Source organism: Neopelma chrysocephalum, unplaced genomic scaffold (genome assembly GCF_003984885.1).
Source record: "Neopelma chrysocephalum unplaced genomic scaffold, ASM398488v2 Primary Assembly neopelma1_180, whole genome shotgun sequence".
Taxonomy (NCBI): domain Eukaryota; kingdom Metazoa; phylum Chordata; class Aves; order Passeriformes; family Pipridae; genus Neopelma; species Neopelma chrysocephalum.
The window spans coordinates 2,012,149-2,038,087 of NW_020897842.1; the positions used below are offsets into that span (position 1 = coordinate 2,012,149).

The 25,939-nt window shown below is 61.4% G+C and overlaps 4 protein-coding genes across 8 annotated transcripts in view; 1 reads left to right on the forward strand and 3 right to left on the reverse strand.

Annotated features, from left to right (window-relative positions):
• CHD5 (chromodomain helicase DNA binding protein 5) overlaps positions 1-13,324 on the reverse strand; it is a 22,450-nt gene extending 9,126 nt beyond the window's left edge. The window contains 18 exon segments of the mRNA XM_027702131.1: positions 1-83; positions 280-401; positions 799-936; positions 1,267-1,467; positions 1,554-1,745; positions 2,046-2,154; positions 2,678-2,809; positions 3,779-3,990; positions 4,074-4,283; positions 4,799-5,017; positions 5,095-5,261; positions 6,643-6,766; positions 7,856-7,980; positions 8,297-8,535; positions 9,056-9,174; positions 9,625-9,804; positions 11,973-12,103; positions 13,218-13,324. The exon segment at positions 1-83 is cut by the window's left edge and continues 10 nt beyond it. Of these exon segments, the coding sequence (XP_027557932.1) occupies positions 1-83; positions 280-401; positions 799-936; positions 1,267-1,467; positions 1,554-1,745; positions 2,046-2,154; positions 2,678-2,809; positions 3,779-3,990; positions 4,074-4,283; positions 4,799-5,017; positions 5,095-5,261; positions 6,643-6,766; positions 7,856-7,980; positions 8,297-8,535; positions 9,056-9,174; positions 9,625-9,804; positions 11,973-12,103; positions 13,218-13,281 (2,767 nt within the window). The 5' untranslated portion in view covers positions 13,282-13,324.
• Positions 13,325-13,500: 176 nt separating this feature from the next.
• Positions 13,501-16,055, reverse strand: RPL22 (ribosomal protein L22). Of its 2 annotated transcripts, none has more exons than XM_027702091.1 (4): positions 15,948-16,055; positions 15,248-15,355; positions 14,509-14,633; positions 13,501-13,714 (listed from the first exon to the last, which is right to left on the reverse strand). In XM_027702091.1, the coding sequence occupies exons 1-4, from the start codon at positions 15,957-15,959 to the stop codon at positions 13,570-13,572; spliced, it is 390 nt and encodes a 129-aa protein (XP_027557892.1). In that variant the 5' UTR covers positions 15,960-16,055; the 3' UTR covers positions 13,501-13,569. The 2 variants fall into 2 exon arrangements, with proteins under 2 accessions (XP_027557892.1, XP_027557893.1); XM_027702092.1 differs by having other exon boundaries at positions 15,248-15,352; positions 15,948-15,985.
• Positions 16,056-16,909: 854 nt separating this feature from the next.
• RNF207 (ring finger protein 207) lies at positions 16,910-22,242 on the forward strand. Of its 4 annotated transcripts, none has more exons than XM_027702032.1 (17): positions 16,910-17,347; positions 17,436-17,568; positions 17,657-17,801; positions 17,880-17,961; positions 18,049-18,124; positions 18,209-18,334; positions 18,449-18,495; positions 18,624-18,696; positions 18,770-18,838; positions 18,964-19,032; positions 19,127-19,248; positions 20,301-20,490; positions 20,579-20,764; positions 20,839-20,890; positions 20,978-21,072; positions 21,164-21,244; positions 22,153-22,242. In XM_027702032.1, exons 1-16 carry the CDS (start codon positions 17,157-17,159, stop codon positions 21,230-21,232), a joined length of 1,725 nt encoding a protein of 574 aa, XP_027557833.1. In that variant the 5' UTR covers positions 16,910-17,156; the 3' UTR covers positions 21,233-21,244; positions 22,153-22,242. The 4 variants fall into 4 exon arrangements, with proteins under 4 accessions (XP_027557833.1, XP_027557832.1, XP_027557831.1 ...); XM_027702031.1 differs by lacking the exon at positions 22,153-22,242 and adding an exon at positions 21,324-21,370; XM_027702030.1 differs by having other exon boundaries at positions 17,157-17,347; positions 20,978-21,095.
• Positions 21,998-25,697, reverse strand: ICMT (isoprenylcysteine carboxyl methyltransferase). Its single transcript, XM_027702038.1, has 5 exons — positions 25,461-25,697; positions 25,229-25,317; positions 24,985-25,154; positions 24,112-24,329; positions 21,998-23,339 (listed from the first exon to the last, which is right to left on the reverse strand). The coding sequence occupies exons 1-5, from the start codon at positions 25,683-25,685 to the stop codon at positions 23,157-23,159; spliced, it is 885 nt and encodes a 294-aa protein (XP_027557839.1). The 5' UTR covers positions 25,686-25,697; the 3' UTR covers positions 21,998-23,156.
• Positions 25,698-25,939: the final 242 nt, after the last annotated feature.

Below are 25,939 nucleotides of genomic sequence, written 5' to 3' on the forward strand. Positions count from 1 at the left end.
GGGGACCCAGCAGGTCATGGAGCTTTTTGATCTGGTCCTCCTTGGAGATGTCTGCAAACTCCTCCAGGAACCCCTCCAGGTTGCTGTGGAAGCACAGACCCCCACGGCGCTGAGCGAGAGGGGCACGCGAGAACAAAGGGATCTGCTGCTTCACGACTTAAAAACCAGGGCACGGCTCTCGAGGCACGTGATGAGAGAACGCTCGTGCCTGGGCCCAAGCAGAGCTAAAGCCAGAGCGAGGAGCCACCCTGACGGCCCAGGTAAGTGCAACTAACTCACTTAAATCTCTCAGGAGTCAGGAAGTTGAGCAGGTGGAAGAGTTCTTCCAAGTTGTTCTGGAGCGGAGTCCCTGTGAGAAGCAGCTTGTAATCGATCTTGTAGCTATTCAATACTCTAAAGAACTGGAAAAGAAACAAGGTCAGGTGACAAGGGCTGCGAGGGGCACTCTGCACATGGAGACTGAGCAGTGTCCCCTCTGCCAGGTATGCAGAGCAGAGGGCAGCTGGCATGTCCTGCTCCCAGCTAGTCCCAGTGAGCACAGGCAGCAATCCCCAGTGTCCCTGGGTCACACCCCCCGCCTCCTTCTGTGCCAGGGATGGTGTGAAGGTCCCAGAGGCTGGACACTGTTTAACCTCAGGTGAAGGGGAGGGGAAGGAGAGGGATCAATTCCCTCCCACGACAGCCCATCCAAGGACTGTCAGGCAGCCAGGCTGCCACCTCTCCCACTGCTGAAGAACTTTTAATGCCAGAGGATCTTAAAGAGAGAAAAAAAATCACTCACAAATGCCTGCCACCTACTTTGGACTGGTTGTTCTTCAGCCTGTGTGCTTCATCCACCACCAGACAGGCCCACTCTATGGAGCCCAGCACTGCCTGGTCAATGGTGATCAGCTCATAGGAGGTGAGCAGGACATGGAACTTGATCTGGGCTTCCTTCTGGAGGAGCAGAGCAAGAGAAAAGCTGGGATAAGAGAGCAGGGAATGGGACACCTTTGCTGCTGCTGCTGCTGCACAGGACCCAAGGTGAGAGGGGCTGCACTGCCTGGCACAGGAGCCCACAGCAGGGCCGAGGCACAAGTCGTGCCAACAGAACACCTAAACCCATATGAACATGAGCACCAAGCACAGGACCACAGAAACAGAAAAGCTCTGGCAGAAATCTGTAAAGCTCAGGGACATAACCAGCCTCCCTCTCCAGGTCAAATTCTGCTCTCCCCTTCTTATTGAAGGGTAAATCAACAGGGCAAGTGCAGACTCAGCTCCCACCTTCATCCGGAAGACCTTCTTCCCGCTGCGGATGGCGTTGTCTTCAAAAGAGAACTCGTTTTCCCGGATGACCGACCGGCTCTCCTTGTCTCCCGTGTAGGTCACCACGTAGAAGTCGGGTGCCCACATCTCAAACTCGCGCTCCCAGTTGATGATGGTGGAGAGAGGGGCGCTGACCAGGTACGGCCCTTTCGAGTGGCCCTGCTCGGGGAGACAGAGCCCAAGGCTGTTCTCCCTGCACCAAGCAGCTCTCGGTCGCCTCAGGGACTGCTGGGTGCTCCACTCACCTCCTTGTACAGGGAATACAAGAACACAATAGTCTGCACTGTCTTCCCCAGCCCCATCTCATCAGCCAGGATTGTATCTGTCCCCTGGGCCCAGGAGAATCTCAGCCAGTTCAGCCCCTCCAGCTGGTAAGGGTGCAGTGTCCCTCCCGTGGCGTCAATGTACCACGGCTGCTTGTCAAACTTCATCGTAGGCTGCAAAGAGAGAGCCATGGCACAGAGCAGTGAGAACCAACTCCCCCTCCTTCCCCAGCAGCCAAGCACATCCCTCTTTAGCCTTGTGACATCCAGTAGCTCCAAAAGAGACGCAGACACGGCCCCTGGCACAGCCCAGCCCCCAGGCTCCTCACAGTGAAGCCACCCCGAACTTTCAATGAAAACAAACAGGTCCTCGAAGGAACTAGAGGAGCAAAATGTCACAGGATGGGGACCCAGCCAGCCCACCCACCCTCTGAATTCCCATGCCACCACACTGTCCCCACCACTCTCACTCACATCCACAAGAGGCGTTTCTGGAGGCTTTTCCAGCTTCTCCTCTTTCAGCTTTTTCCCTTTCTTGTTCAGCTTCTTCAGAGGGCGTGTGTCCTCCCCCAGCATCAGCTCCCTGTGACAGCCAGCACTCGTCAGGGAGGGCAGGCAGGCACTGCTCTCCCAGCCCCGAGCCAAAGGACAGAAACAGCTCCCAAACTCCACTGCCCCTCCCTACAGGAGCTCTTCTGGCCCAGGTAGCACAGGCACTCATGGGGCGTTGATTTTCCCCTCCCAACAGTCCACGCAACAGAATGAAGAACAGCAATCTCAGAGTACTGTGGTTTTCCCCCAAAACAGACAGGCAGTAGTGCCACAGAGCTGCCCTGTAGGGCAGTGAGACCACGAATGTCACAGCAGTGCAGACGTGGGGGAAGGGGAGCACAGGCTGGAAAACTGCAGGTGGGTTTACCCAGCCCCGAAATGGCACATCTGGAGCACCAGCCTTTGGCAGTGCTGGGCCACTGCTCTCTGAAGAGAGGTCACTGCAAGCAGTGCAGGGTTTTCAAAAGGGAGGCACCTCCGTGTCCCCTTCGTCCCAAACACCCGCTCCGGCTGCCCCAGCTCTGCTCTGGGCTCTCCTGCCCCTGGGCTCAGACCTGTGGTTCCAGTAGAGGAGTTTGAGGTTCTCGTAGTAGGGAATGTCTATGTCATCGATCTCCCAGGTGCACTGGTCGTATGGCAGGTCTTTCCACTTGATCAGGTAGTGGATGTCTCCCTTTTTATCAAAGCTGCAATGCAGGGCATGGAAAGCTGGTCACCAAATGCCACTGGCCCCAGGAGCAGCTCACCATGACCTGCTTCCACAAAGCCAGATGCTTCATCCTGTGCTTTCACCTACAGACCCCAACACCCAGGCAGAGGTAGAAAAACACAAAGTATCGACACTTCCAGCAGAAATGCCTATTCATCTGTGAGTGTGTCAAAACATTAAGCTTTACATTGCTTTTCCATTCCACTGAACAACCTCATTTCCCTGTTTCACCAGGCCTGGATGGATATCAGTGCTTCCCCTCTCTCCTGCAGCATTCACTGCTCTAGGAAGTTCTGCTTACAGTAAAAACAGAATAAACACACTTCCAAGTCTGACTGTGTGCCTACAGGGCACACAACAACCTTGCCTTGTCAGCAGACAAGGTAAAGTTTGCACAAAAATCAGCTGGGCAGCTTTAGTTCTTTCCTGCCACACAGCCTTAGAGCAGAGCTGCTGCTGCTGGAAATTTCAAGTTGCCACTTGAAATGTAGAAATTCAACAAAAATGTGTCTCCAGCCACTCCACGCAGAAAGCCCACCTGCACAGCACATTTCATACACAGGGAATTTTTTCACAGAAAAGAAAAAAATGTCAAGGGTCTGTAAGGGAGTCGGGCACCTGCTCCAACTCCTCCCCTTGGCACTGTCCCCATCAGCACTGGGATTTATGGAATGATTAGGCTGCAACGGGGACCCAAACAGTACATCTGGGAAGAGCCTAACAGTGTGCATCCACATTTGGGAAAATTGACTATCCGTGTTTTTAATGTGCAGTGTAGCAGAAATAAAAATAAGGCAACACGGATTCCTTCCCAGCCTCAGCTTCACCCTAGGAGCAAACCTCCAAGGTGACAGGGAGCTCAGCACAAGGCAGCAGCTGAAATTCCAGCAGTCTGAGGTGCTGGCCTTGCAGAAGGACGGCACAGTTTTCCTCACAGGCTCCTCACCTGTGGTTCAGGATGCGGTGGATCATCATCCACTCGGGCTTGATGCCGTAGCGGTAGAACTGCTCCTCCATCTTGGCATACTGGGGGTCTTTGTTCTTCCGCTTCTCCCTCTGGCTGTCCTCGTCCCCAGAGCCGTAGTCGAAGGCGGGCGGCTCGTCCATGTCGTTCTTGCGCTGGTAGTTGCGGTACATGACGGTGTGGTAGAGCTCCAGCTGCAGGAGGGAGCCACGCTCAGCCCGCGGGCGCTGGGGCAGGGCAGGGGCTCCACACCACCACCACCACCACGCTGGCTCACCTGCAGCTCCTTGACCCAGGAGCAGTGCCAGTAGGAGAGGCCCACCCACTTGACAAAGAACTCTCGCTCTGGGATCCCCTCCAGCACCTTTGGCGGGGGCACAGCCAGCTCCGGGTCCGGGGTGGGCAGCACGGGTGGGAGCAGGGCAGCCGGAGGCTCCTTCCAGGCCCAGTGCAGGATGCGCTGGACTTTGCCCTTCAAGGGAGGGCACTGGGGATACAAAAGGGCAAGAGCACAGAGTTTAAGGTGAGACCTTGTCAGGGCCCACAGGAAGCAGAAGGTGGGGACCCGGGGGGCAGCAGTGGCCCAGCAATGCCGAGCAGAGAGCAGCAGGCACAGGGTGCCCAAGAAGTGTCCGTGACACTGCTGCATCCCCCATGGTGACAGGTCCTGCCACCAGGCAGAAAAGGCCCCTCTGCACAGACCAGACATCAAACAGGGCTTGATATCCCATTGAAAACCTGGCTGGGAAGCTGCCAGCCATCAATCCCCACAGGGAAACTGCACAGGCAGCAGAGCCATCCAGAGCTGCCCCCGGCCCTCAGGCACACACAGTGATGCTCCTCAGGGAGGGGTTTGGGGCAGAGGGCAGGATGCCAGCCCTGAGGCAGGGCTGTGAGGCTGTGAGGCTGTGAGGGGCAGCAGCAGCCAGGAGAGCTGCTGGTGGGTCAGGCAGGTGCAGGAGCAGGGATGGAGGAAGAAATGTGAACGCTGGTAACACTCACTGTACAGCGTGGGCAGAGCCATTCACCATTTGGTATCTCTGGCAGTGGCGGGTTCAGGCAGTGGAGGTGGTAGGAGGACGGGCAGGTATCGCAGCACAGCAGCTCCCCTCCATCCTTGCAGACCCGGCAGAACTCCATGTGGTCATCCTCCTCCTCCTCGCCACCTTCCTCTTCCTCCTCCTCCTCCTCCTTCGGCTCCCACTGGATGCCCTCCTTCTCCTGGGGAAGCACAGCCAGTGTAAGGCCAAGGGTTTCCACCAGTCGCCCGCCCTCCCACGGGCCCCGACCCCACTCACACAGTGGGGGCAGCTCCACTTGCCCTCGGGGGCCTTCTCCAGCTCGGGGTCCAGGCAGACCAGGTGGTAGGCACGGGGGCAGGTGTCGCACAGGATGATCTCCCCGCCCTGCTGGCACACCTCACAATAGTCCTGGTGGTCCGTCTCGTACCCGTCCCCTTCTTCGACTGCAAGCAAGGGACAGGTGACAGTCAGGGGGGCAGCAGAGCAGCCGGCTCTCCTGGAGGGAACGGGACACTTGCTCCTCTACCAGACAGTTAAGGAAATAAGGACAGCGTTTCACCTTGGACCCCTCCTGTTACATCCCCCTACCTCTCTGTCCCTCAGCACCACAGTTCACCTTTGCACACAGCATCATCTCACCTCTGTCTCTCTTTCTCTCTCCACACTGTATCATCCTTTGGTTCCTTCAGGCTCTCAATGGAGAATGCCAGAACCTGGAGAGGTTGCAAGGGAGGCCAGTCAGAGAAACCTCCCCAGGCACCAGCACCACCAGCTGCAAACGCACCATGCAAGGGTGACACGGCCAAGGACAGGACTCCTCTCCTGGGGCTACTCTGCTCTTCCTGGGGGCTCACTGGCACAGAGGCAGGAGCACTCTCAACTTGGCACAGACGGGAAGAGGAAGAGAGGAACGAGGCCTTACAAGTACCAGAATGGCTCATCTCAATTCCCAGCTCTGCCACAAACTCCAACCTTCCACTCCTCCAGCACGCGGCAGGAGCTGCCTACCTCCAGCACAAGGCCCCTTGCAGGGCAACAAGCCACAAGTGACGCCCTTCACACACAAGACACAGGACCAGCCAGCCAGCCTGGCCTCACTGTCCGACGGGGAGGCTGGCCAGCATCACACCCTAACTGACCCCAGCCCAGAAGCTGCCCTTCCACTTCTTGGAAGCAAAAATCCACCAGCAAAGCTAAGAAGCCAAAGGATGCACCTGGATCCGAAGCACCTCATCCCAAACAAGGACACATGACAGAGGCAGCACACTGGGCACAGGGGACTGCTCTCCAGGGCAGCTCGGGGCGGGAGGTGCCAAGGTGCAGCATCCACTCACAGTCCTCCAGGAGGGAAGGGATGAAGGAACATACACACAAACATGGCCACATGCTGGCAGATCCCAACAGATGCTTTCCACCCCGGTTCACGTGCCTCCCTGTCCCTGCACTGCTACCACAGCTCTACCACTGCCTGACTGCACAGCTCACGCAAACAACGCGTCCCTCAGCTCCGTGCGCTCTCACACACAGCCTGCCCCGCTCCACTGGGAGCTGCTCACAAGCCACGGCTCTCCAGGGACTGCTCCTCAGAGAATCGCCTCCCTGGAAGCCCCACAAATTCCGGAACTTTCTTGCAGGCACAAACCCACCAGCAGCAGGGCCTGGACACCAAGAGAGCACCTTGCGCTCCACGCACAGACAGGCACAAGCACGTCCTCTCCCACCGAGCCAGCACCACAAACAGCCCAAAGCTGTACGGGCCAGTGAAGCAGCATCTGAACAGGGAAATCCAAACAGAAAAGGAACAGAGTACAAAGGATGGCCTACTCCTCTTTTTCTTTTTCCTCTTCTTCCCTCTCTTCCCCAGGCCGGCCGAGCACTCGGAGCGCACAGAGGAGCTGTTGATGCTGGCGCTGTCGAAGTCGGATTCTTCTCGTTCCTCCTCTTCACTCTGCAGAGGAGAAAAGCAAAGCACACCCAGTCCAAGTGCCAGCATCCCAGCAGTCATTCTGCTGCTTTGTTCTCCTGGACAGGGACGTGTCAGGGGGACAATCCCCCTACTCCCACTCCATGCATCCAAGGGCCCCTTTTTCCAGTGCTTGGCAGAACTTTGCTGCCTCTCTCTCTCTCAACACCCGTTTCAGTCGGGCCAGCCCTGCTGTGTCCATGTACACAGGCATTCACATTTGGCATTCCCATAACAGGAAAGGAGTTACACAGGCCCATGGAGTCAAAATGTAATAACACATCTGAATGCTTATTCTGGACTCGAGCACGCAAATCCCCAACCTGCACACTCCTAACCGGTGCTCAGGCTCCAGCTGCAGGAGCCAGATCAAGCTCCTTGTGGATCTCCAGGAGGTGAATGCATGGATCTAGAGCACAGCCAAAGACAGGAGGAATTTTTTGTGATGTGTGACTGAAAATCTGCAGCAGCAAGTGGCTGTGTTGCAACACTGCTGCACTTCAGCCTCCGACACAGAGGCTTGCAAACAGGTTGTGTCATGGGAACTAGAGCTGAAGAGTGTGAGCTGCAACATTGAGCTAATGGGGGTTGGATCAATATTATCAAGACCTACAAGACCCCCCCAGTCACTAGTTATTTAAGGGATTTATTCTTTAAAAACTGTTACTCCTTAAAACACACCCAATATTGGTGCCCCAAGAGGAGCCCAGCGTGCTCTGGCTGGGCAGCTCCATCACCCCAGGGGACGCTGTGGGACTGCAGCTGCCACGGGCAGGCTCTGCTAAAGCAATTAAAGCATCCCAGAATTCTCTGTGACATGCAGTCCAGCTGCAGTGCAAGCCCTGAAGAATTCCATGGCAAATGAAGTCTGAAATGATGGCACTACCATCGCACTGCTGGAAGTAAACACGGTCATGTGATTCCAGCAGAAATTGTGGCCAGACACAATTGTGCTGCTCAGGGCCTGGCATCTCACAGAAGGGCTGTGACACCCCTGACACGGGATGGCTGTGACACCCCCAACAAGGGCTTTCCCCAGCACTTCCCTGCTGCCCCTGGACCCTTCACACTTACAGAGGAGCCCTTTTTCCTTTTGCTGGGGATTCCTCCAAAACGGAATTTCAAGCCTGCCATCTTTTTCCCCTTCCCCTTTTTCTTCCCATCTTTGGAGCCCTTGATTTTCTTCCGCACACCCGGACCTGGAGAAATTGAAGACTTGTTTGGTACTCTACAAACAGCCGTTGCCCAAACCGCCCCCCAGCACAGTGGAACGGCAACTTCCCGAGGTGAAACATGGTTCCACTTCCTCCTACTGCCCAGCTTAATTATTTGCCACAAGCTGCCAAACTCAGCAGGCCCAGAGGCTGCCGGGGTGATCTGCCATGGTTAGTGAACCACACGCCTCTCAAGGACCTCTGCAAGGGCAGCGGGAGCTGCGGACACTCCTCTGGCACCCCCTTTCCCTCCCCAGTTTGTGCTTCCCCCCCAGCACAGCCCCCCGTGGGTGGCACCCACCCTTCCCCTCCTTGGTCTTGGCCTTCCTGATGACGGGGGGCAGGGCAGGGGGCTGGGGGCTGGCGGTGAGAGCCGGGGCGATGGTGACGGTCTCCACGGCCGCAGCCACGGCCGCCGCGGCCGCCGCCGCCGAGCTGCCCTTGAAGGGGTTGTTGGCACTGAACTCTCGCCACTTGGCGCCGAGCACCGTCATCATCTTGGACATGGGGATCTTGGGGTTCTTCTTGGCAATCAGAGGCCTGCAGAGCCGGGGAGAGGGAGAACCCCGCGTTAAAAACAGCACCGCGCTGTGCATCTGCTCCTGCTGTCACGTGCTGGGGCTTCATCCCAAGAAACACAGCAGTGCCTCCCAGCAGCAGCTCAACTGGGAAAGCAGCACAAACCAGAGCTTCCTTAAGCAGGTGTATATGCAAGGGGGGCACACCTAAACCTCCTCAGAGACCACCCTTCACTGAAATACCTGCTGTTCTCTGAGCAGCTCATGGTACAAGCAGAAATTCATTATTGTTACTCTATTTTCCTCATGAAACTTTTCAAATAAGCACAATAAAACATGGGACTTTGGAGAGAGGGAGGGACAAATGCTTCAGCTGTTTCCAGTCAATCCTGCAAATAAATGGAGTTCTGAGGACTGAGCTGGGGGGAGAAGCAACAAGGAGCTGGCGGTGCAGAATTGACCTCACAGCTTCATCCTCTGACTGACCAACGCCCAAACCTCAACCACCACCGGAGGCCCTGTCCAGGCCCAAGGTCCCCTACCTGAGGAACTGGCTGAAAGCCTTGTAATTAGTCAGAGTATGATAATCTTCTTCTGAGAAAACGTAATCTACATCATCAAGGCCCCATTCCTCCATCAGCTGGGCTGAGCTCTTGGGCTCCTGGAGATTTAGAGAGACATCATTAATGCAAACAGCCACAGCTCTGCAGATGAGCATCACAAGGCTGGGTCTGTCATGTGCTCCATATCTCCCTAGTCAACAGCATGCAGGGATTTGTTCCTGGGATTTACAAAACACACACACAAGTGCTTAACAAACTAACATTTCACACAGTCTGGAGCAGCAAATTAACATGGCACCATACAAATGCTCCCCACACCACGTAATACAACACAAGGTCTTGGCAGGTTTCACAGCTCCAACAAACTCAATTCCTCCCTACCCATAAGATAAGCAACAGGGAAATAGAACCTCTTCTCTCCCAGTCATTCACCTGCAACATCTTCCTTGCCAAACCCAGGGCAAGCTTTTCAGGAAACCCCCAATTCCTCTTCTCCAAGCCTGGCCTCAGGCTCTAGCACTAGCTCAGGGCAAAGGAGTCTTTTGTACCTTTAGGACTCCATCCTCATTGTCATCCTCCTCTTCATCCTTCTTCTTCCGTTTTTGCTTTTTCTCCTTCTTGTCCTTCAGTTTTTTCTTTTTCTTTTTGTTGGGGGAATAGTCACTCCCTTCACTCTCAGATTTCTCCTCGATCTCCTCCTCATTGTCTGACATTTCATCATTGCTCCCCTAAAACGGAAAGGGACAGTGGAGAATGAGCAGGGCCTCACCTCCCTGCTCCCCTCTCACAAACCCTCCCTGCTACACGAAACTTCCCATCTCCAGTGGGTGGATGTAGCCTGCTTCCCCAGGGTCAGAAGGGAGCAGGTTCTGATGGCTACACCGTGCTGGGACAGTAAGAGCAGGGTCTGTCCAGGGGGGATTTTTGTTTCTTTCTGGGAGAGACTGTGACCCACCGCCCAACACTGACTGCACCCACATCACCGTGCCAAGGAATGCCACTGCCTGCTGGGCAGAGCACTCGGGTGTCTTTCTGGGCTGCCAGTGCACATGGCTGGGACACGTCCAGCCTCTCACCCATCTGCACCCCCAAGCCCTTCTCGGCAGGGCTGCTCTCGATCTGCTGGTCCCCCAGCCTTGTGTCAATACCGGGGGTTGCCCCGACCAAGGTGCAGCACCTGCACTCGGTCTTGTTGCCATTCACGAGGTTCCCACGGGTCCACTCCTCCCCTTGCCCAGGTCCCTCGGGATGATGCCATTCCGTCCCTCGGGTCTCCGAGCAGCACCGGGGCTCGGCGGGAGGGACCGGGCCCGCTCAGCACCGCGGACAGCGCCCAGCCCCGCCAGCCCTCCCCGGTCCCGGTCCCGGTTCCAGCCCCTCCTGCCCGGAGCCACCGCCCCGGCCCAGGGCGCTGATCCCCAGGGCCGCCGGGGCTCGGTGGCCATCGAGGCCGGCTGGTCCCTCCCGGCTCGGAGCAGCCCGCGGCTCTCCTCCGGCGGGGTGAGGAACAGCTGGAATTGGGCACAGGATAACTGGTTTCCATGGGAACTGCTGCAGTACAGGTTGCATCCCCCTCTCCGCTCCCTTCCCTTCATCTGCCTGCGCTGAGGTTCCAGCCGCAGCCCGGGTGTTCCGCGCGGATTTTCCCGGGGGTTGCGGCTCCCGGGATTCCCGCGTGGAAGGGCCGGGAACGGCGCGGGCTCCGCTGCGGCTGCTGGAGGCGAATCCCGCGGCAGCGGCACCGCTCCTGCCCCGCGTCCCACCGAGCCCGGGCACTGCAGGGTGTCAGCCTCAGCTCGGGCACCGGCCACACACCAAGGCTCGCACATCACTCCCACCCTCCTCTAGCACGGGGATTTGCCCCCAGAACTCCTGAGGAGGAGTTCAGGAAAAGGAAGCCCCGCTCAAGGTCCTCCATCTTTTATCTCCTCATCCCAAGGGCAGCCTGGGTGCTGCTCGGTGCCAACCAACAGCTCCAGCACCAGCTTCTCTCTGTCTCTGACAGACGAGGGGACAGTCTCCCACAGGCAGGACCGAGGCTGGTTAGTGCTGCCCACACCAGGCATTAATTCAAAAACATGAGTGCACACAGTGCTCAGCCTGTTATTTCCTCCCCACCCCCAGCTCGGCAGCAGGCTCAGCACAAGCTGCACGTGCAGCCGCTGGGCTCAGGCAGGTCAGCAGCAACAGCAAAGGAGCAGAGGTGAAACACCACGGAGCCGTGTTTGACTTTCACCCTGCCAGAACACAGCACAGGGAAAAAAAACGTGCTTAAGGATGGAAGAGGCAGAGAGGGCAGAAGGCCCGAACCAGCTTTGCATGGTATCTGCAGAAGGAGAACATCACCACAGCCACGACAGAAACAACCTCCCTCAGGGCCAAGACTTCTGCAAGAGGCAGCACAGGATGGAATCGCCTGCCCTTAAATCATCACACTCCTACCAGTACCAAAAGCACTTCAATGCAGTACCTCGTCCAGCTCATCTGCTTTACAGCTCCCTCAGGGAGCAGCTAGAGGAGATCAGGATCACCCAGCCCTGCCTTGGCGAGGGCCAGACTGGGGATGCACCCAGTTGTGCTGGATGAGCAACTTCTCCCCAGCCACAGCAGGAGAAGGAAGGGGCTGAGGAACCTCCGCTGCTCACCCTTTCTTCCCAGCAGCCTGTCCACTTTCAGCCAGGGAAAGGGCCAGCACACAAGATGTCTGCTCCTGTCCTCACGTCCAGCACTGCCTGGAGATGGGACAATGAGAGGCAGAGCCTGCATGGCACAGAGCAGCAATGAGCCCCTTTCCATCCAGAGAGACCTGAGAGGCGCTTGCCAGACGCATCCTGAGCAGCTGCCTCTGCACCACAGCCAAGGAGCTCCAGCCCAGTGTGAGAACATGCAGCATTACCTCCTTCTTCCTCCTCTTGATTTTGGCAGTCTTGCCGTCTTTCAGCTTCTTGGATTTCTTCTTTTTCTGTACCACAACTTGCTCTTCAGCAAAAAACTCATCCAGTCCTTCCAGCACCCCATCGTCTTCTTCTGGGGACAGAAGGGACAACTCATGCAGAGGGACTGCACAGGCACAGAACACCACACAGAGCAGAACACCTGAGCAGCTTCAGGCCACCAGACACGGAGCTCTGTGGCCTCTCCTGCAGACCCTCACACCAGCAGCTGCCCTGCTGCCACTCCTCAAGGGGCCCTGGCAGAGTCTTGCCCAGCAGCACGTGTCCTGGCTCTTACTGCGCCCAGCTGCTCCTGCACTCACACCCAGCTCCCGAGGTGTGGGCAGTGCACACCGTGCTCTTGGGGAACGGGCGTGGGGACACCCCATGTGCTGCCTGCTCCTGCTCCTGCTGACCACAGTAACGGGGGAGCACTTGGCTTTTACCTTTCAGATCTCCAGGCAGAGCCCACGAAAACACAGTGAGCAGAGGAGAGGAAGGATTCACGTGAAAGATGGGAGCTGTGGTACCCTGGCACCCAGGTTGATCTGCTGGGGCTCCAAGCCTGGGGAGCACCGTGGGCATTGGTAGAGCTGCATACGCCAGCTCAGGGATCCAGTCCCGGGCAGGGCTGCCAATCCCAGCACCTTCCTGTCATTATCTCTCCAAACTCAGCACATCCCAGTCTCTGCACGGCTTTAGGCCTGTGTCTTTATTATTTTCAATTTCTGAGCTTATGCAGTCACACCATTTTGGAGCCACCGGGACGAATCACTCACTCGACTCTGGTGAGACCTTGGCACAGGTTGCCCAGAGAAGCTGTGGCTGCCCCATCCCTGGAAGTGTCCAAGGCCAGGTTGGACAGGGTTGGGAGCAACCTGGGCTAGTGGGAGGTGTCCCTGCCCACGGCAGGGGGTGGGATTGGATGGTCTTGAAGGTGCCTCCCAACCCAACTCATCCTGTGATTCCATGATTCTCCGATTCACGCCGTGTCGGTTTAGGTTCTGCCAGGGCAGGCACCGTGGCTGCACCGAGCCCGGCCCGGGTGTGACCAACCCGCCCCCGGGCACCGCAGGGACCCCCGGGCAGGGGGTCTGGAACCGCTCGGGGGATCCGGACTGGGCTGGGGAGGGACCGCGCACGGCACGGCCGGGCCAGCCCGGGGAGCGCTGCCACCGCCCCGCCCGCTCCCTCCGCCCGCCGCCTACCCGACACGTCCTCCTCGTTGTCCGCGTCCTCCAGCAGGTCCCGGTTGGCGGCCGGGCCCCGCATGCCGGGCGGGCAGTGCCCGCCCCGGGCCGAGCGCGGGGCCGAGCCGGGCGCGGCCGCTCCGCGCCAAGATGGCGAGAGCCGGCCCCGCCCCCTGCGGCGGGACACGCCCCCAGCCCCGCCCACCCAACACTGGCCACGCCCCCCTCCGGCCGCTCCCCGAAAACCCCCAAATCCCCCCAAAACCACCCCCCGGGCCCGCAGCCGACACCGAGCGCGGGGTATGAACAACTCTGCCGCTGTTTATTCCAGAAAAGCAAAACTGTACAAAATGGCTGCCGGCAGCGGGGCTCAATCCTCCTCCTCCTCCTCTTCCTCGTCCTGGTTGATCTGGAAGTAGCGCAGCTCATAGCTCTCCTTGCTGTTGGCCACCACACGCAGCCAGTCCCGCAGGTTGTTCTTCTTCAGGTACTTCTTGGTCAGGTACTTAAGGTACCTGCAGGAGATACGAGGCTGACCGTGGGTCCCCTGTGCCCTCATGGCATTTTGGCAAATAAATCCCCAATCCCATGGATTGCCACCTCCAGTGGGACTAACATGTCCCACCAGGCACCTCCTGGCAAAGCTCCTGCCAGGAAACACCATAACCAGGGGAACCACACCACGATGCCATGACGTGGATCCTGGGAGATCATTCCCACTCTCGCCTGCTGAGGCTGCAACCCCAGCCCTGCATCCCCACGTGGCGCAGGGAAACTCCATGGGATGGCAGGTACCTGCTGCCAGAATGTGCTGCATGTGGCACCCACATGGAGCAACAGCGCTGGAAGAATCACAGGTGTCCACAGAGCAGGGCACCCCCCAACCCACTGGGCTCTGCTCTTCCCACCCTTCTGACCCCCTTGAGTCATCCCTGCCACGGCACAGCCCCAGTCTGCCGGTGCCAGCCCAAGGACAGGCAGCCAGGAGGAGCAGGCAGAGGGCCAGAGCCCCACAGGACCAGCAGAAGGATCCGAGAGTGGAAGGGCTTGGCTGTGGATGCCCCAGAGCTCCACACTCAGCACCTTGTGGCTCCAAGTGCCTCCCCACTGCCCAACACCAACAGCCTTTGCAGCAGGAATATCAACCACATCCCCCTCTTAAAGACCACTTGGGAAGAGCAACCACACAGCAAGTGCCAGGCACGACTCCTGCCATGAGACATCCCTCCCTGCCGGCCCTTCCTGCCCCCCAGAGCACCCCCCACACTGCCCAACCGGCCCAGTGGGACCTGGGGCTGCCCCCCTTTACCTCTTGGAGAACGGCACCTCCGACGTGACCGTGATCTTGCTCTTGCTCCTCTCGATGGTCACCACGCCCCCGCCCAGGTTCCCTGCTTTGCCGTTCACCTTGATCCGCTCCTGCAGGAACTGCTCCTGCGAGAGGAACGTCACCTGAGCCGGGGCTGCAGCTCCCGCCGGACACGGCCCCTGGCTGGGGAAGGGACAGCAGTGCCCCCACATCCCAGGGGAGCAGGGTAGAGCCCCTTCCTCAGCCCGGGAGGCTCCGAGCCAGCGCCTTCTGCAGCTGATCCGGCCCCCATCAGAGCCACTCCTGGGTGAGGTGCTCAGGCCTGAACACATCAGATCAGCAGTGGGGACGTTCCTGCTCTCCGAGGGGACAGTCAGGACGTGGCATCAGCCTCCTCCGAGTACCCCCACCCCCAGCCCGCTCAGACCCACCCTGGAGATGGGTGGTTTGGGTGGGCACGGGTTCCTGAGCTCCGAAATGCAGCACCCCTGGCCTGGCTGCTCTGCCAGTGCGACGGGAACTCGCCAGGAGTGATAGACAGGGACACTGTCCATGGGCAGGGACAGCGCCCCTGCTTTAACCACAAAGTGTCCCAACCCCAGCACCCCCCCCCTGCTGTCGGGGTGCCCCCAGGGGCACAGGGCAGGGCCGGGCGGCTGCTGGGAGTGGAGCATCGCCCTGGGAAGGCACCACGGGGGCAGCGGGGCCGTCACAGCACCCCGGGAGTCCTCGCACTCACGAAGTTAGCGGCATCCATGATGCCATCCTCGACAGGGTGCGTGCAGTCCAGCGTGAACTTCAGCACCTGCTTCTTCTTCTTGCCACCTTTCGCCACGGGCTTCTTCTGCTGCAGGGGGAAGAGAGAATGAGACAGAAGAACGGGGAGAGGGAAAGGGAGAAGGAGAAGGAGAAGGAGAAGGAGAAGGAGAGGGAGAGGGAGAGCCGTGGGGGACCGGCCCCGGGTGGCGGGGAGGGGCCAGGCCGAGCTCCAGGCTGAGGGAGAGGGAAAGGCCCAGGCCCAGGCCCGGATGGAGGCCGGGGGCAGCAGAGTGCGGATGGGGCTCGCCCGCGCCCACCCCCCCCGATCCTCACGGACGGCGCTCGGCGTGCGGGGCCGGGCCCGGCCCCACGCGGAGGAGAGCGGGGCCGAGGCAGGCGCCGGGGCCGGGGCGGACGGGGACCGAGGGGAGCGGCAGGGGCTGGGCGCGGGGCGGAGGGCTGTCCCGGCGGCGGGGCCGGGGCAGGCGGGGGCCGAGGGGAGCGGCGGGGGCTGGGTGCGGAGCGGAAGGCTGTCCCGGCGGCGGGGCCGGGGCGGGCGGGGGCCGAGGGGAGCGGCGGGGGCTGGGAGCGGGGCGGGGGGGGGGCCCCGCGGGGGGCGGGGGGGGGCGGGGGGGGGGCGGGGGGGGGGCCGGGCCGGTCCCGGTCCCGCGCGGACTCACCGCGGGCGCCATGTTGGCTCCGCGCGGGGCAGAAAGGGAGAGCGCGCCCCGCGCCTGCGCACAACAGCGCTCGGGCCGGCCCAGCCGAGCGCCGAAGGCGTCGATCGCTTCCGGTCCGTCCCTCGCACGGCGCCCGCGAGCGGACAGTGCTGCCTGGCGGGGCAGTGCCCGCGGGAGGGGCGGGGCCGGGCCGGGGGCGGGGCCAAGGCGAGGAGGCGGGTACGAAGCGAGGGGCGGGGCCTGGCGGCGAGCGTGGGCGGGTCCAGGGGGGGGGAGCGGCCCGGGGGGGCTGTGCTGGACACGGGGTGACCCCCCCACATCCGGGGGCTGTGCTGGACACACGGGGTGACCCCCCGCACCCGGGGGCTGTGCTGGACACACGGGGTGACCCCCCGCACCCGGGGCTGTGCTGGACATGAGGTGACCCCCCCGCACCCCAGGGGTGCTGTGCTGTCCGGGGGTGACCCCCCGCACCTCGGGTGCCCCCTCGCCCCCTGGGGGCCATCCCCAGCCCACGCGGATGCCCATGTCCCCGCAGCCTGAGTGATTCCCACACCCCGGGGGCCGTCCCTGACACGGGGCCCCGCGCGGGGCTATTTTTGGGTCGTGGCAGTGCCAGGGGGCCCCACGTCACGGGGTCGGCCGGGCCCGGCATCGCTCTCATTCCTGCCGGCACAAGGGGAGCAGCGGTGCGGCTCGGCTCGGCTCGGATCCCCCGGCCCACGGACGGGGACAGGTAACACCTTCACCTGGCCAGGGCGCCCCGGGGACGGGGACTCCGGCGTGTGGGGCCCCTGGCTGCCCTCACTGCCATTGGAGCGGACATCCCAGGGCAGGGGACTGCAGGGAATGCTCCCTCCGGGGAGACACTCAGTCCCGGAGGATCCCCTACCCCTGTCCTGGGGGATGCTCCGCTGCAGGGAATGCTCCAGTGCAGGGGACACCCCAACCCAGGGGATGCTCCTGCTGTGGGGACACCCACCCTGGGGGATGCCCAAGCTGTAGGGACCATCCCACCCAACCCCGCAGCCCCGCGGGGCCGGGGGAAGGGGCGTGTTTGGGGCAGCCTCGTGCCGTGCAGCTCATAACCTAAAAATAGGCGGCAGGTCCCGGGGCAGGGCTCGTCCTTCCCGTGGCAGCCGCGGTGCTGGTGCAAAGCGGTGCCACGCGGGGCCCGCCGGGCGCGGGGCTCTGCTCTCTGTCCCGCAGATGGCGGGCGGCATCTTCTCCCCGCTGGGGAGCTGCTCGGAGCTGGAGAAGGCCAACTGCCACCCGCTGGTGTGCCTGCTGTGCCACGAGCCCTACCAGCACCCCTGCCTGCTCGACTGCTACCACAACTTCTGCGCCAGCTGCCTGCGGGGCCGCGCCAGCGACGGCCGCCTGCGCTGCCCGCTCTGCGGGTGAGGGACGGGCCCCCCCTGCTCCCCAACGCTGCCCCGCCGGCCCCGGGTGAGTGTCCCCATCCCTGTGCCCTTCCCGTCCCCGCAGGCACCCCTCGGTGGTGAGGGGGGGCACGGGGCTGCCCCCCGTGGACCGGCTGCTGCAGTTCCTGGTGGACAGCTCGGCCGACAGCGAGGAGGACGTGCAGTGTGCCAACTGCGACCGGCGCTGCGCCAAGGCGGTGAGGGCATCGGGGTGGGCAGGAGGGGTGAGGAACAGAGGACCCCCCCTGGGGCCGTGCCCACCGCCAGCCGTGTCCCCTCACGCAGGAGCTGGACACCATGTACTTCTGCAACACTTGCGGGCAGCCCCTGTGTACCCCGTGCCGTGAGGAGACCCACCACGCCAGGATGTTCGCCCGCCACGAGATCGTGTCCCTCTCCAAGCGCACCAAAGACATCCACAAGAAGTGCCGTGAGTGCCGTGCCAGGCCGCCCCGCCCTGTGCTGTGCAGCACCGTGCCAGGCTGCACCATGCCCCTGTCCCCTGCAGCGCTGCACGAGGAGCCCTACATCATGTTCTCCACCGAGAAGAAGTCCATGCTCTGCATCAACTGCTTCAGGGACATGCAGGGGTGAGTGGCCCCGGTCCCGTGCCCACCCTGCGCCCCGTCCCACCCCATCCCACCCCGTCCCACATGCCCTGATGCCCGTGCCTGCAGGGAGAGCCGGGCACACTGCATCGACATCGAGACGGCGTACATGCAGGGCTGCCAGCGGCTGGACCAGGCGGTGATGGTGGGCAGGACCGGGGGGCGCGGGGGGCGGCGAGGGCTGTGCTGTGCTGTGCCCCACGCTGCAGCCGCCCCGCCGCCCGGGCAGGCCGTGAAGGAGCTGCAGACCTCCACCCGCGAGGCCATCGTCCTGCTCAAGGCCATGATCGAGGAGGTTCGCAACAGCGCCAGCGAGGAGGAGGCGGCCATCAACTCCCTCTTCGGCCGCATGCAGGTGCGGGGCAGCACACGGTGCCCACGGGGGCCCAGCCTGTGGGCACGGCGGAGCTGAGGCAGCGCGAGGGGACTGGGGTGGCTGCAGGACCCACGGTGGCTGTGCTGTTTGCAGGAGCAGCTCTCCGAGAGGAAGAAGACGCTTCTGAAAGCTGTGCAGAGGTGAGGGACCACAGGCTGAGCCCCCTCCCCGGGGTGTCTCCCCTTTCCGGGGTGTGTTGGGGTGCCTGGGGGGCTGCGTGGGTCCCAGGTGCCATGGAAAGGCTGTGCCATGCCCCGCTCTGCTGCAGCCAGCATGAGGAGAAGGAGAAGGCATTCAAGGAGCAGCTTGCACACCTCGCCTCCCTGCTGCCCACCCTGCAGGTAGGGCCCTGCGTCGGGCAGGGATGTCCTGACCCCCAGAGCTGGACAGTGACAGACCCGCTCACATACACAGGTCCACCTGGTGACCTGCTCGGCCTTCCTGAGCTCTGCCAACAAAGCCGAGTTCCTGGACCTGGGCTATGTGAGTGTTGCCAGTACTTTGGGGTGGCCAGAGCACCCTGTGGCGGTGCTGAGCTCATGGGCGGGGTGCTTGGCACCCCTCACCATGCCAGGCACCCCTCACTGTGCCTCACCACTGCCTTTCAGCAACTGATGGAGAGGCTGCAGAGGATCGTGAAGCTGCCACACCGCCTGCGGCCGGCCCAGACCAGCAAGGTAGAGGATCCCTGCCACCCACCCCAGGCCGGGTCCCTGCCTGCAGCAGGCTCTGCCCTGGCCCCGGCCCTGCTCACCCCATCTTGCCCCCCAGATCAACAGCGAGTACCGGGCAGAGTTTGCCCGCTGCCTGGAGCCCCTCCTGATGCTCAGCCCCCGCCGCTCCGTGGTGGGCAGTGCCGGCGGCATCGGTCCTGGCATCACTGGCACGAACATGTGAGGTGCTAGGATCATACCCAGGGCACACGTGCCACTGTGTCCCCTGCCACGTGCCATGCTGCTCAATGCCCTTGGCATCCCATGCCAAGCTTGCCCCTGCTGCTGCCCTTGAGCCTGTCACCTTAGTGGTGGCACGGGGACAGCACGGACACAGCTGCACTGATGAACAACAGGCAACAGGGCTTCAAGTGACGCTTCTGGGAAGTGGGATGGGCATCAGCAGAGCTGGCAGCTGGGGAGCCTCACCCTGCTCCCCAGTCCGGCCCCTGCCGCGGTCCCTGGAGGGCTGTGCCCCTGCTCCACGGGTGCTGCACTGGGGCCAGCTCCTGCTCGCCGGCCCGCCCGCTGCGCCACAGCCCCTTTGTCCATCACTATTTTTATCAGAATTTCAGGGAAGTGCCCGGCGGTTCCTCGCCCGGGATATATTTAGGCCTGTTGATGTCACAGCAGCACTGGCCCTGCCAGGCCCTCCCGGCCAGAGAGGACAAACAGGCGCTGCCGCCCCATGGGGACCACTCCTCGCCCCCGGCTGGGCTCGGCGCCGCAGGGTGGCTGAGCTCCTGGGGGCTGCTGGCCCCGGCACGGGCGGGGGGAGCGCGGCACTGCACGGTAGGACCGATGGTGGTGGGCAGCACGGGGAGGCCACGGGATGGAGGGGACACAGGGGCAGTGACGCCCGCCAAGGGGCCAGGAGATACCGGTGGTGAGGGAGCGAGCTGCATCCTGCCCTTTAGAAAATGGAGTGTGCTGACCTCAGCTCCTGCCTTCTCCCTGCTGCAGCTGGTCCCAAAGCCACAGGGACAGGGAGAGCAGCCCACAGCAACCTGATTTTTGGGGCAGCATAAGGCACCTCTGACTAAGCCCCTGCATTCAGGCTAGGGAAGGGACATAGGGGCGAGGGAAGGGACACAGGGCATTGGCACATCCCCAGGCTTAGCAGGGCTGAGGGGCAGTGGGGCTGAGCTGGAACTGAGCTGACGGCGTGGCCCCTGGCCCCTCTCCCCCGCCACTGCTCACCTGCAGCGTGTCACTGTCACTTCTCCCTGCAGGCTCCCTGGTGGCCAATGCTCCAAGACCCTCATGGTGCCCGGCTGTCCCCCCTCAAGTGACAAGATGTCCACCAGCCCCATGGTGAGGAAGCCGACGATGCACCGGTACATCAGCACCAAGGTGCTCCTGGCCGAGGGGCGCGAGACCCCCTTCGCCGAGCACTGCCGCAACTACGAGAACACCTACCGGGTAGGGAGTGCAGGTCAGGGTGGGCTGGGGCAGGGCAGGAGGGGCCGGGGCAGTGCTGCTCACGTGGCCCTGGCCCCCGGCACCACAGATGCTGCAGATGGAGATCCAGGGCCTGAAGGACCAGGTCCAGGAGCTGCATCGCGACCTCACCAAGCACCACTCACTCATCAAGTCAGAGATCATGAGTGAGATCCTGCAGAAGTCCCTGCAGATGGACGTGCAGATCGCAGCTCACTACTCTGCCGTGGAGATGATGCGCAGCGTCTTCGAGGAGGTACGGCTGGCAGGGGAGCAGGGCCCCTCCATCCACACTGCTGCTCACTGCCCAGCTCCCTCTCCTCCTTCCAGGTCTGGGAGGAGACTTACCAGCGGGTGGCAAACGAGCAGGAGATCTATGAAGGTACCGGTGACCCCACTCCCCCTCCCTGAGCCCCCTGTGCCAGTGCTGGGGAGCCGCCATCCCCCAGCCCACTTCTCTCACCCCCAGCCCAGCTCCATGACCTGCTGCAGCTGAGGCAGGAGAACAGCTGCCTGAGCACCATCACCAAGCAGATCGTGCCCTACGTCCGCTCCATCGCCAAGGTGAAGGAGCGGCTGGAGCCCAGGTGAGGGGCGCGGGGGCTTTCAGGGCCAGAGGGGGACGCAGCCGCGGCTCACACCCATCCTGCTGCAGGCTGCAGGAGCCCCGGGAGCCCAAGGAGGAACAGGCCCAGATGCTGCTCAAGATCTGCGACAACAGTGAAGCAGTGCCAAGGTAGGAGACAGCAAGTGCCACATTCCCCCTGTGCCCTTTCCCAGACACTGACACTGCCAAGGTGCCTTCCCTTCCCCAGGGATGCCTCGCCGAGCGGCAAGGAGGGGGCTCTGGGAAAGGAGGGGGCTCCGGCCAGCCCCGGGGAGGGCTGTGTGCCTGATGGCACCCCCAGAGACCCCTCCCCAAAAAGCAAAGACTGCTGCAGGGGCCAGCAGAAGAGCGGGGCCGAGAGCACTGCCCAGAAAGAGCCGGCACCATAGAGCCCGGCACCGGGCACACAGCAGAGCCACTGGGCAGAGCCGTGCCCGGGCTGCTGACCAGCTCCTCTCGCCCTGTGCCATGAGCCAGGGCAGGAAACAGGCCAGGCACCCATGTCTGTGGTGCATCCAAAAGCCTCAGGGGAACCTGGTTCTGAAAAACTAATTGTCTTTGTGCTCTCCCTCATGTGTGCTGGAGTGAAATAAAAGGGCGCAAGTGTTTGTGTCCGTGTGGTTCTGCGGCCCTGACAGAAGGGATCTGCTGGCTTGGGGTGTCCAGCTGCTCCTAAAACCACAACATTTGCAAATTATGCAGGGGGAGGAAGTAAATACCAACCCCTGGTGCAGGGCAGAGGCAGGAACACACAAAGTTGTGCCTCGACGCCACAATGGAGTGTTCTGAAAACCTACCGGGAACTATAAAGTAAGGATTCCAGTTTCCATGCCACCAGCACCTCGAGAGACCTTCAAATAATCATCAGACAGAAGTTGGCAATGTTTTCTCTTGTTTTTTTTATAAAAAAAGAAAACCCAAGCCCAAACCCAAGCCATTCCCACCAGTGCCCCTTCCTGAGCCATACCGCAGCGCCTTCCCCACGGAACACCACAAGCCCCAGGCGTGAACTGACAAGCAACTCATTTCCATTCCAGCGAGGAAGAATAATGTAGAACTCAAGGAAACAGTGAACCTCTTTGGTATATAACGACAGAATAAGTTATGCCACACAGCTCAGTGGGAACCATTTCAAAATGGTCACATTTAAAAGAGTGTTAGCTAGCCCAACTCTTCTCCTGGTTGGAGATTTCCCTAGGAGCATCTCCTACTTGCCCCGACATCCTGGCTTTTGCCCAAAAGAGCAGGTGAGGATCTCGGGTGCTAAAGCCCTTAGCAAGCCTGGCAGCTGTGGTTCTTTCCCAACCCAAAATCCTGGGATCTCTGCAGGACAGAGGTGGCCTGGCAGGATAGGAAGCAGCGTGATTTGGAAGCGGGAAGAGGGAACAGAGGTGGCGGCGGGAGGCAGCGGCTGCAGCGATGACTCCGCATCCGCAGCAGCAGCTGAGGGAGAAGGAGCAGGCTCAGAGGTGCTTGGATCTCTCCCTGTGGATGCCAAGGCCTGGAGACAGCCGAGTGGTGCCACACTGCCAGCGCTCTGAGGGCGGGCAGAGCCGGAGGCTGCTCCCATGGCCACCCCAGTGCCAGCTGAAGGAGTCGGGCCCGAGGAGATTAAAGCTGCAGCACTGGGCTCACGAGGTCAGAAAGCTTTAAAATTGAATTATGCAACAGGAACAATCTGCTGCCCAGCGCCTCCTCTGCCCGGGGCCCAGAGGGCAGTGCTGCTCTCCAGCAGAATTGGTCCGGACGCATTCCAGGACAATTCAGCTGCTGCAGGCAGGACGATTCATTCTCTTTAGGGTCACTACAGGCTAAGTTATCTGGAAGATCCCTGAATGTGCAATGAAGGGCTGATCTCGAGGAGGAGGAACGAGCTTCTGATCTGCAAGAATCCTGGCAGGCTGCCCAGTGCCACAGCCCTCCACCAGCTCCTTCTGGGTGGCTGGGAAATACCACCAGGCACATCCCGACACCGACGCCAGCAGGCACCTGGCACGGCGGGAGCCGGGCGTTTGCTCAGCCAGTCTGGTTTTCACCTGCACTACAGTTCCAATTTGACTCCTTTAATAAAAGGGAGACCCGATGGCACCTTCCTTTTGTACTCCAGGTACTCTTCTCCAAAGAAGTGAATGAGTGTGATCTCCTCCTCCTCGATCCGCTCCCTGAAGAAGCGCCAGGACGCCAGTGCATAGCCGACCACACAGATGGGATTGCAGAGCAACACCTGGAACAGAGGCCACTCATGAGTGTCCCCTCGAGAGCCTGAGGCTGCCCCATCCCCACGGCTCATCCCACCCCGGTAACATCGCCATGGGCTCTAAACGCTCTCCAAAAAAAGCTCCCAACAACCCTTGTGAAACTTCATAAATACTAATTTCTCCCCAGAAAGAAGGCAGTGGTGTGCAGGCAGCTCCTGCTGCCCTGGCTCTCGAGAGCTCTGTGTGCCACCCTTACGTCCCTCTCCAGAGAAACAACCCAATGCCAACTCCCAGCCAGCCACGAGAACACGTGGCTACGGCAGCACTGAGCTACAGCTCAACCACAGCTGGCCAGAGCTGATCCTCTGGCTGGGGCCCTGGGCACTCTCAGAGGGAGTTTACTTGCCCTTTGGCACAGGACTGGTGTTTGGCAGAAGCCAGATTGAGTTTGACTGCTCACAGAAGGCATTTTGGCCACAGGGATACAGGAAACTCTGGACGCTAGCTTTAGACCAGCAGCAGATCACGTCCCAGGCCTCCAAGGGGGTTCTGGCTCAAACCTCAGCCCCACCACCCCTGCTTATTGCACTGAGAAAATTAAGGCAGTGGGATCTTCCCATAGATTGCATGAGGCAGGGCACTCAGGGATTCCTGGTTCCCTGTGTGCCCGTGGGAGGCAGCAGAGTCAGGGCACCCATTCTGCAGAACACTGTCTGCACCCATCACGGCGTGGGCAGCATGGAGAGCAAAGACCTGGGTCACGACACGAAGGCATGTGTCCCATGTCAGATATGGTACCTGTGTTCCAATGCTCCAGTAAAACCATCCCACGTAGGACGGGTGCCGGAACCACCCGTACACCCCACTGGTCACCAGCGTGTGGGTGTCGGATTTCTCGTTCTGCACAATGTGGTTGAAGTTGGAGCCGGCTGTGAGCATGGCCGCCTTCCTCAGGCAGTCCCCGAAGATCACCATCAGCAGCCCCACGGTGCTCAGCCAGGTGATCTGCTTCAGCTCTGCGTGGACAGGGAGGGGCACAGCGGGTTTGCACAGCTCCTGTGGGGGGGCACGGGGGCAGCTCGGTGGCTCTGCCCCCCACCCTGAAGCACAACATGTGGCAGCAGCAGCCACCCAGCAAAGAGATAAAACCAGCACCCCCTGCCCAGCGTCACCGCAGCCTCAGCACGGATTACCCTGCAGGGCCTGGATTTAGGGGCTGAGCAAAGCCAGCACAAAGCACAGCCAAGGGCACGCTGGGGCTGTTATGAAACAAGAAAGGGCAACAGCTTCCCTCTCGCAAAAACAAGCGGAAGAACACAACCCATTTGCCCCAGATTGGGCAAACAGCAACAGTTTTTCCCAGTTTGATTTTATTCCTGGTCAAAAGACAATGCCCAGGTGTACTCAAAGTGTTATTCTTGTACCAGTAAGGCAGGAAAGGGCCGAAGACCCCTTAGCCTGGCATCTCAGGGCAAAGGGGAGATCTCCAGTGCCCCCCAAGACCCAACTCAAGAGGCTATGAGCAAAGAGGGATTAAGGTCCTGGTAAAGCTGCTCCAGGACTGGCACGGGACAGTGAGCCAGGGGTCACCTACACTTTGCTAAGGGACAGGTGGGACACAGGCAAGACACGTGCAGCCGGGCAGAGCCAGGGAAGGACAGGGTGGCTGACCTGGGAAGAGGAGCTTCTCTAGAGTGAACTCCACCCAGGAGGACAGGGCAGCCAGATTGTACTCGAAGCTGTGGTTGAGCAGGAAGGAGTCCAGCGAGAGGCTGCGTGGGTTGTTGATGGCTGTCACCAGGTACTCCGAGTAGTGGAAGAGGGAGAGGGAGCACATGTACCTGCGGCGGGAGGAAGGGAGGACAGGTTTGGCAGGGCCAGGCAGCGCGTCTGCCCGGCCCGGCCCGGCCCTTACCATCCGAAGTGGCGCCAGGCGGAGCGGCCGGCGCTCAGCAGCACCCCGCAGCCGAAGGCAAAGCCCAGGAAACAGGCCCGGACGGCGATCTGCAAGCACAGGAAGGGGAGAACGCGCTGCCGCCGCCGCTCCCCGGGCCCGGTGGCTCCCGATCGCCGCCCCCCGGCAGCGGGACCAGCACCGGCCCCTCCGCGGCCGCCCCCCGCCCCGCTCCCCCGGGCCGTCCCCGCACCTTGTAGAGCGGCCGCGGGTAGAGCAGCAGCAGCGCCGCGTTCACGCCGGCCACGTGCAGGGCGAGCGCCAGGCGGCCGCGGAGGCCAGGGGCGGCCAGCAGGGCGGGGGACGAGCCGAGCAGCAGCGGCAGCGCCGCCACCGAGGCGCCGAGCAGGAAGGAGCCGAGGCTGGCGCGGCCCTCCCGGCCCAGCCGGCCCCGCCGCGCCGCCGCCGCCGCCATCATGGCGGCCCCGCCCCGCCCGCGTCGCCCGGGAAACCACCGCGCCGCTCTCGCGAGAGCTCCGCCCCGCTCCCGCCGCCACCGCCCTGCAGCGACGCCGCTCTCGCGAGAGTTGCGCGGCGGGCGCGGACAGCGGTGGGATCGTCCGGTCTCACCGGCACCGGCCCCGCGGCCCCACAGCGGGGAACGGCCCTGCGCCGGGCCTGGGCGCTTCTGGACACCGCTGGGGATGGTGACCACCACCGCCCTAGGCAGCC

Bases quoted from the DNA above. Each gene is read 5' to 3' on its own strand.
- RPL22 (XM_027702091.1), bottom strand. The intron at 14,634-15,247 runs GTGAGTGCGAGG...TTCCTCTCGCAG, and splicing joins TCATGGATGCCGCTAACTTC to GAGCAGTTCCTGCAGGAGCG. The intron at 13,715-14,508 runs GTAAAGGGGGGC...TATCTCCTGCAG, and splicing joins GAGGTGCCGTTCTCCAAGAG to GTACCTTAAGTACCTGACCA.
- RNF207 (XM_027702029.1), top strand. From the start codon at position 17,157: ATGGCGGGCGGCATCTTCTCCCCGCTGGGGAGCTGCTCGGAGCTGGAG. The intron at 17,569-17,656 runs GTGAGGGCATCG...CCCCTCACGCAG, and splicing joins ACCGGCGCTGCGCCAAGGCG to GAGCTGGACACCATGTACTT. The intron at 18,697-18,769 runs GTAGGGCCCTGC...TCACATACACAG, and splicing joins CCCTGCTGCCCACCCTGCAG to GTCCACCTGGTGACCTGCTC.
- ICMT (XM_027702038.1), bottom strand. From the start codon at position 25,685: ATGATGGCGGCGGCGGCGGCGCGGCGGGGCCGGCTGGGCCGGGAGGGC. The intron at 25,318-25,460 runs GTGCGGGGACGG...CTGTGCTTGCAG, and splicing joins ACCCGCGGCCGCTCTACAAG to ATCGCCGTCCGGGCCTGTTT. The intron at 23,340-24,111 runs GTACCATATCTG...CCTCTGTTCCAG, and splicing joins ACTGGAGCATTGGAACACAG to GTGTTGCTCTGCAATCCCAT.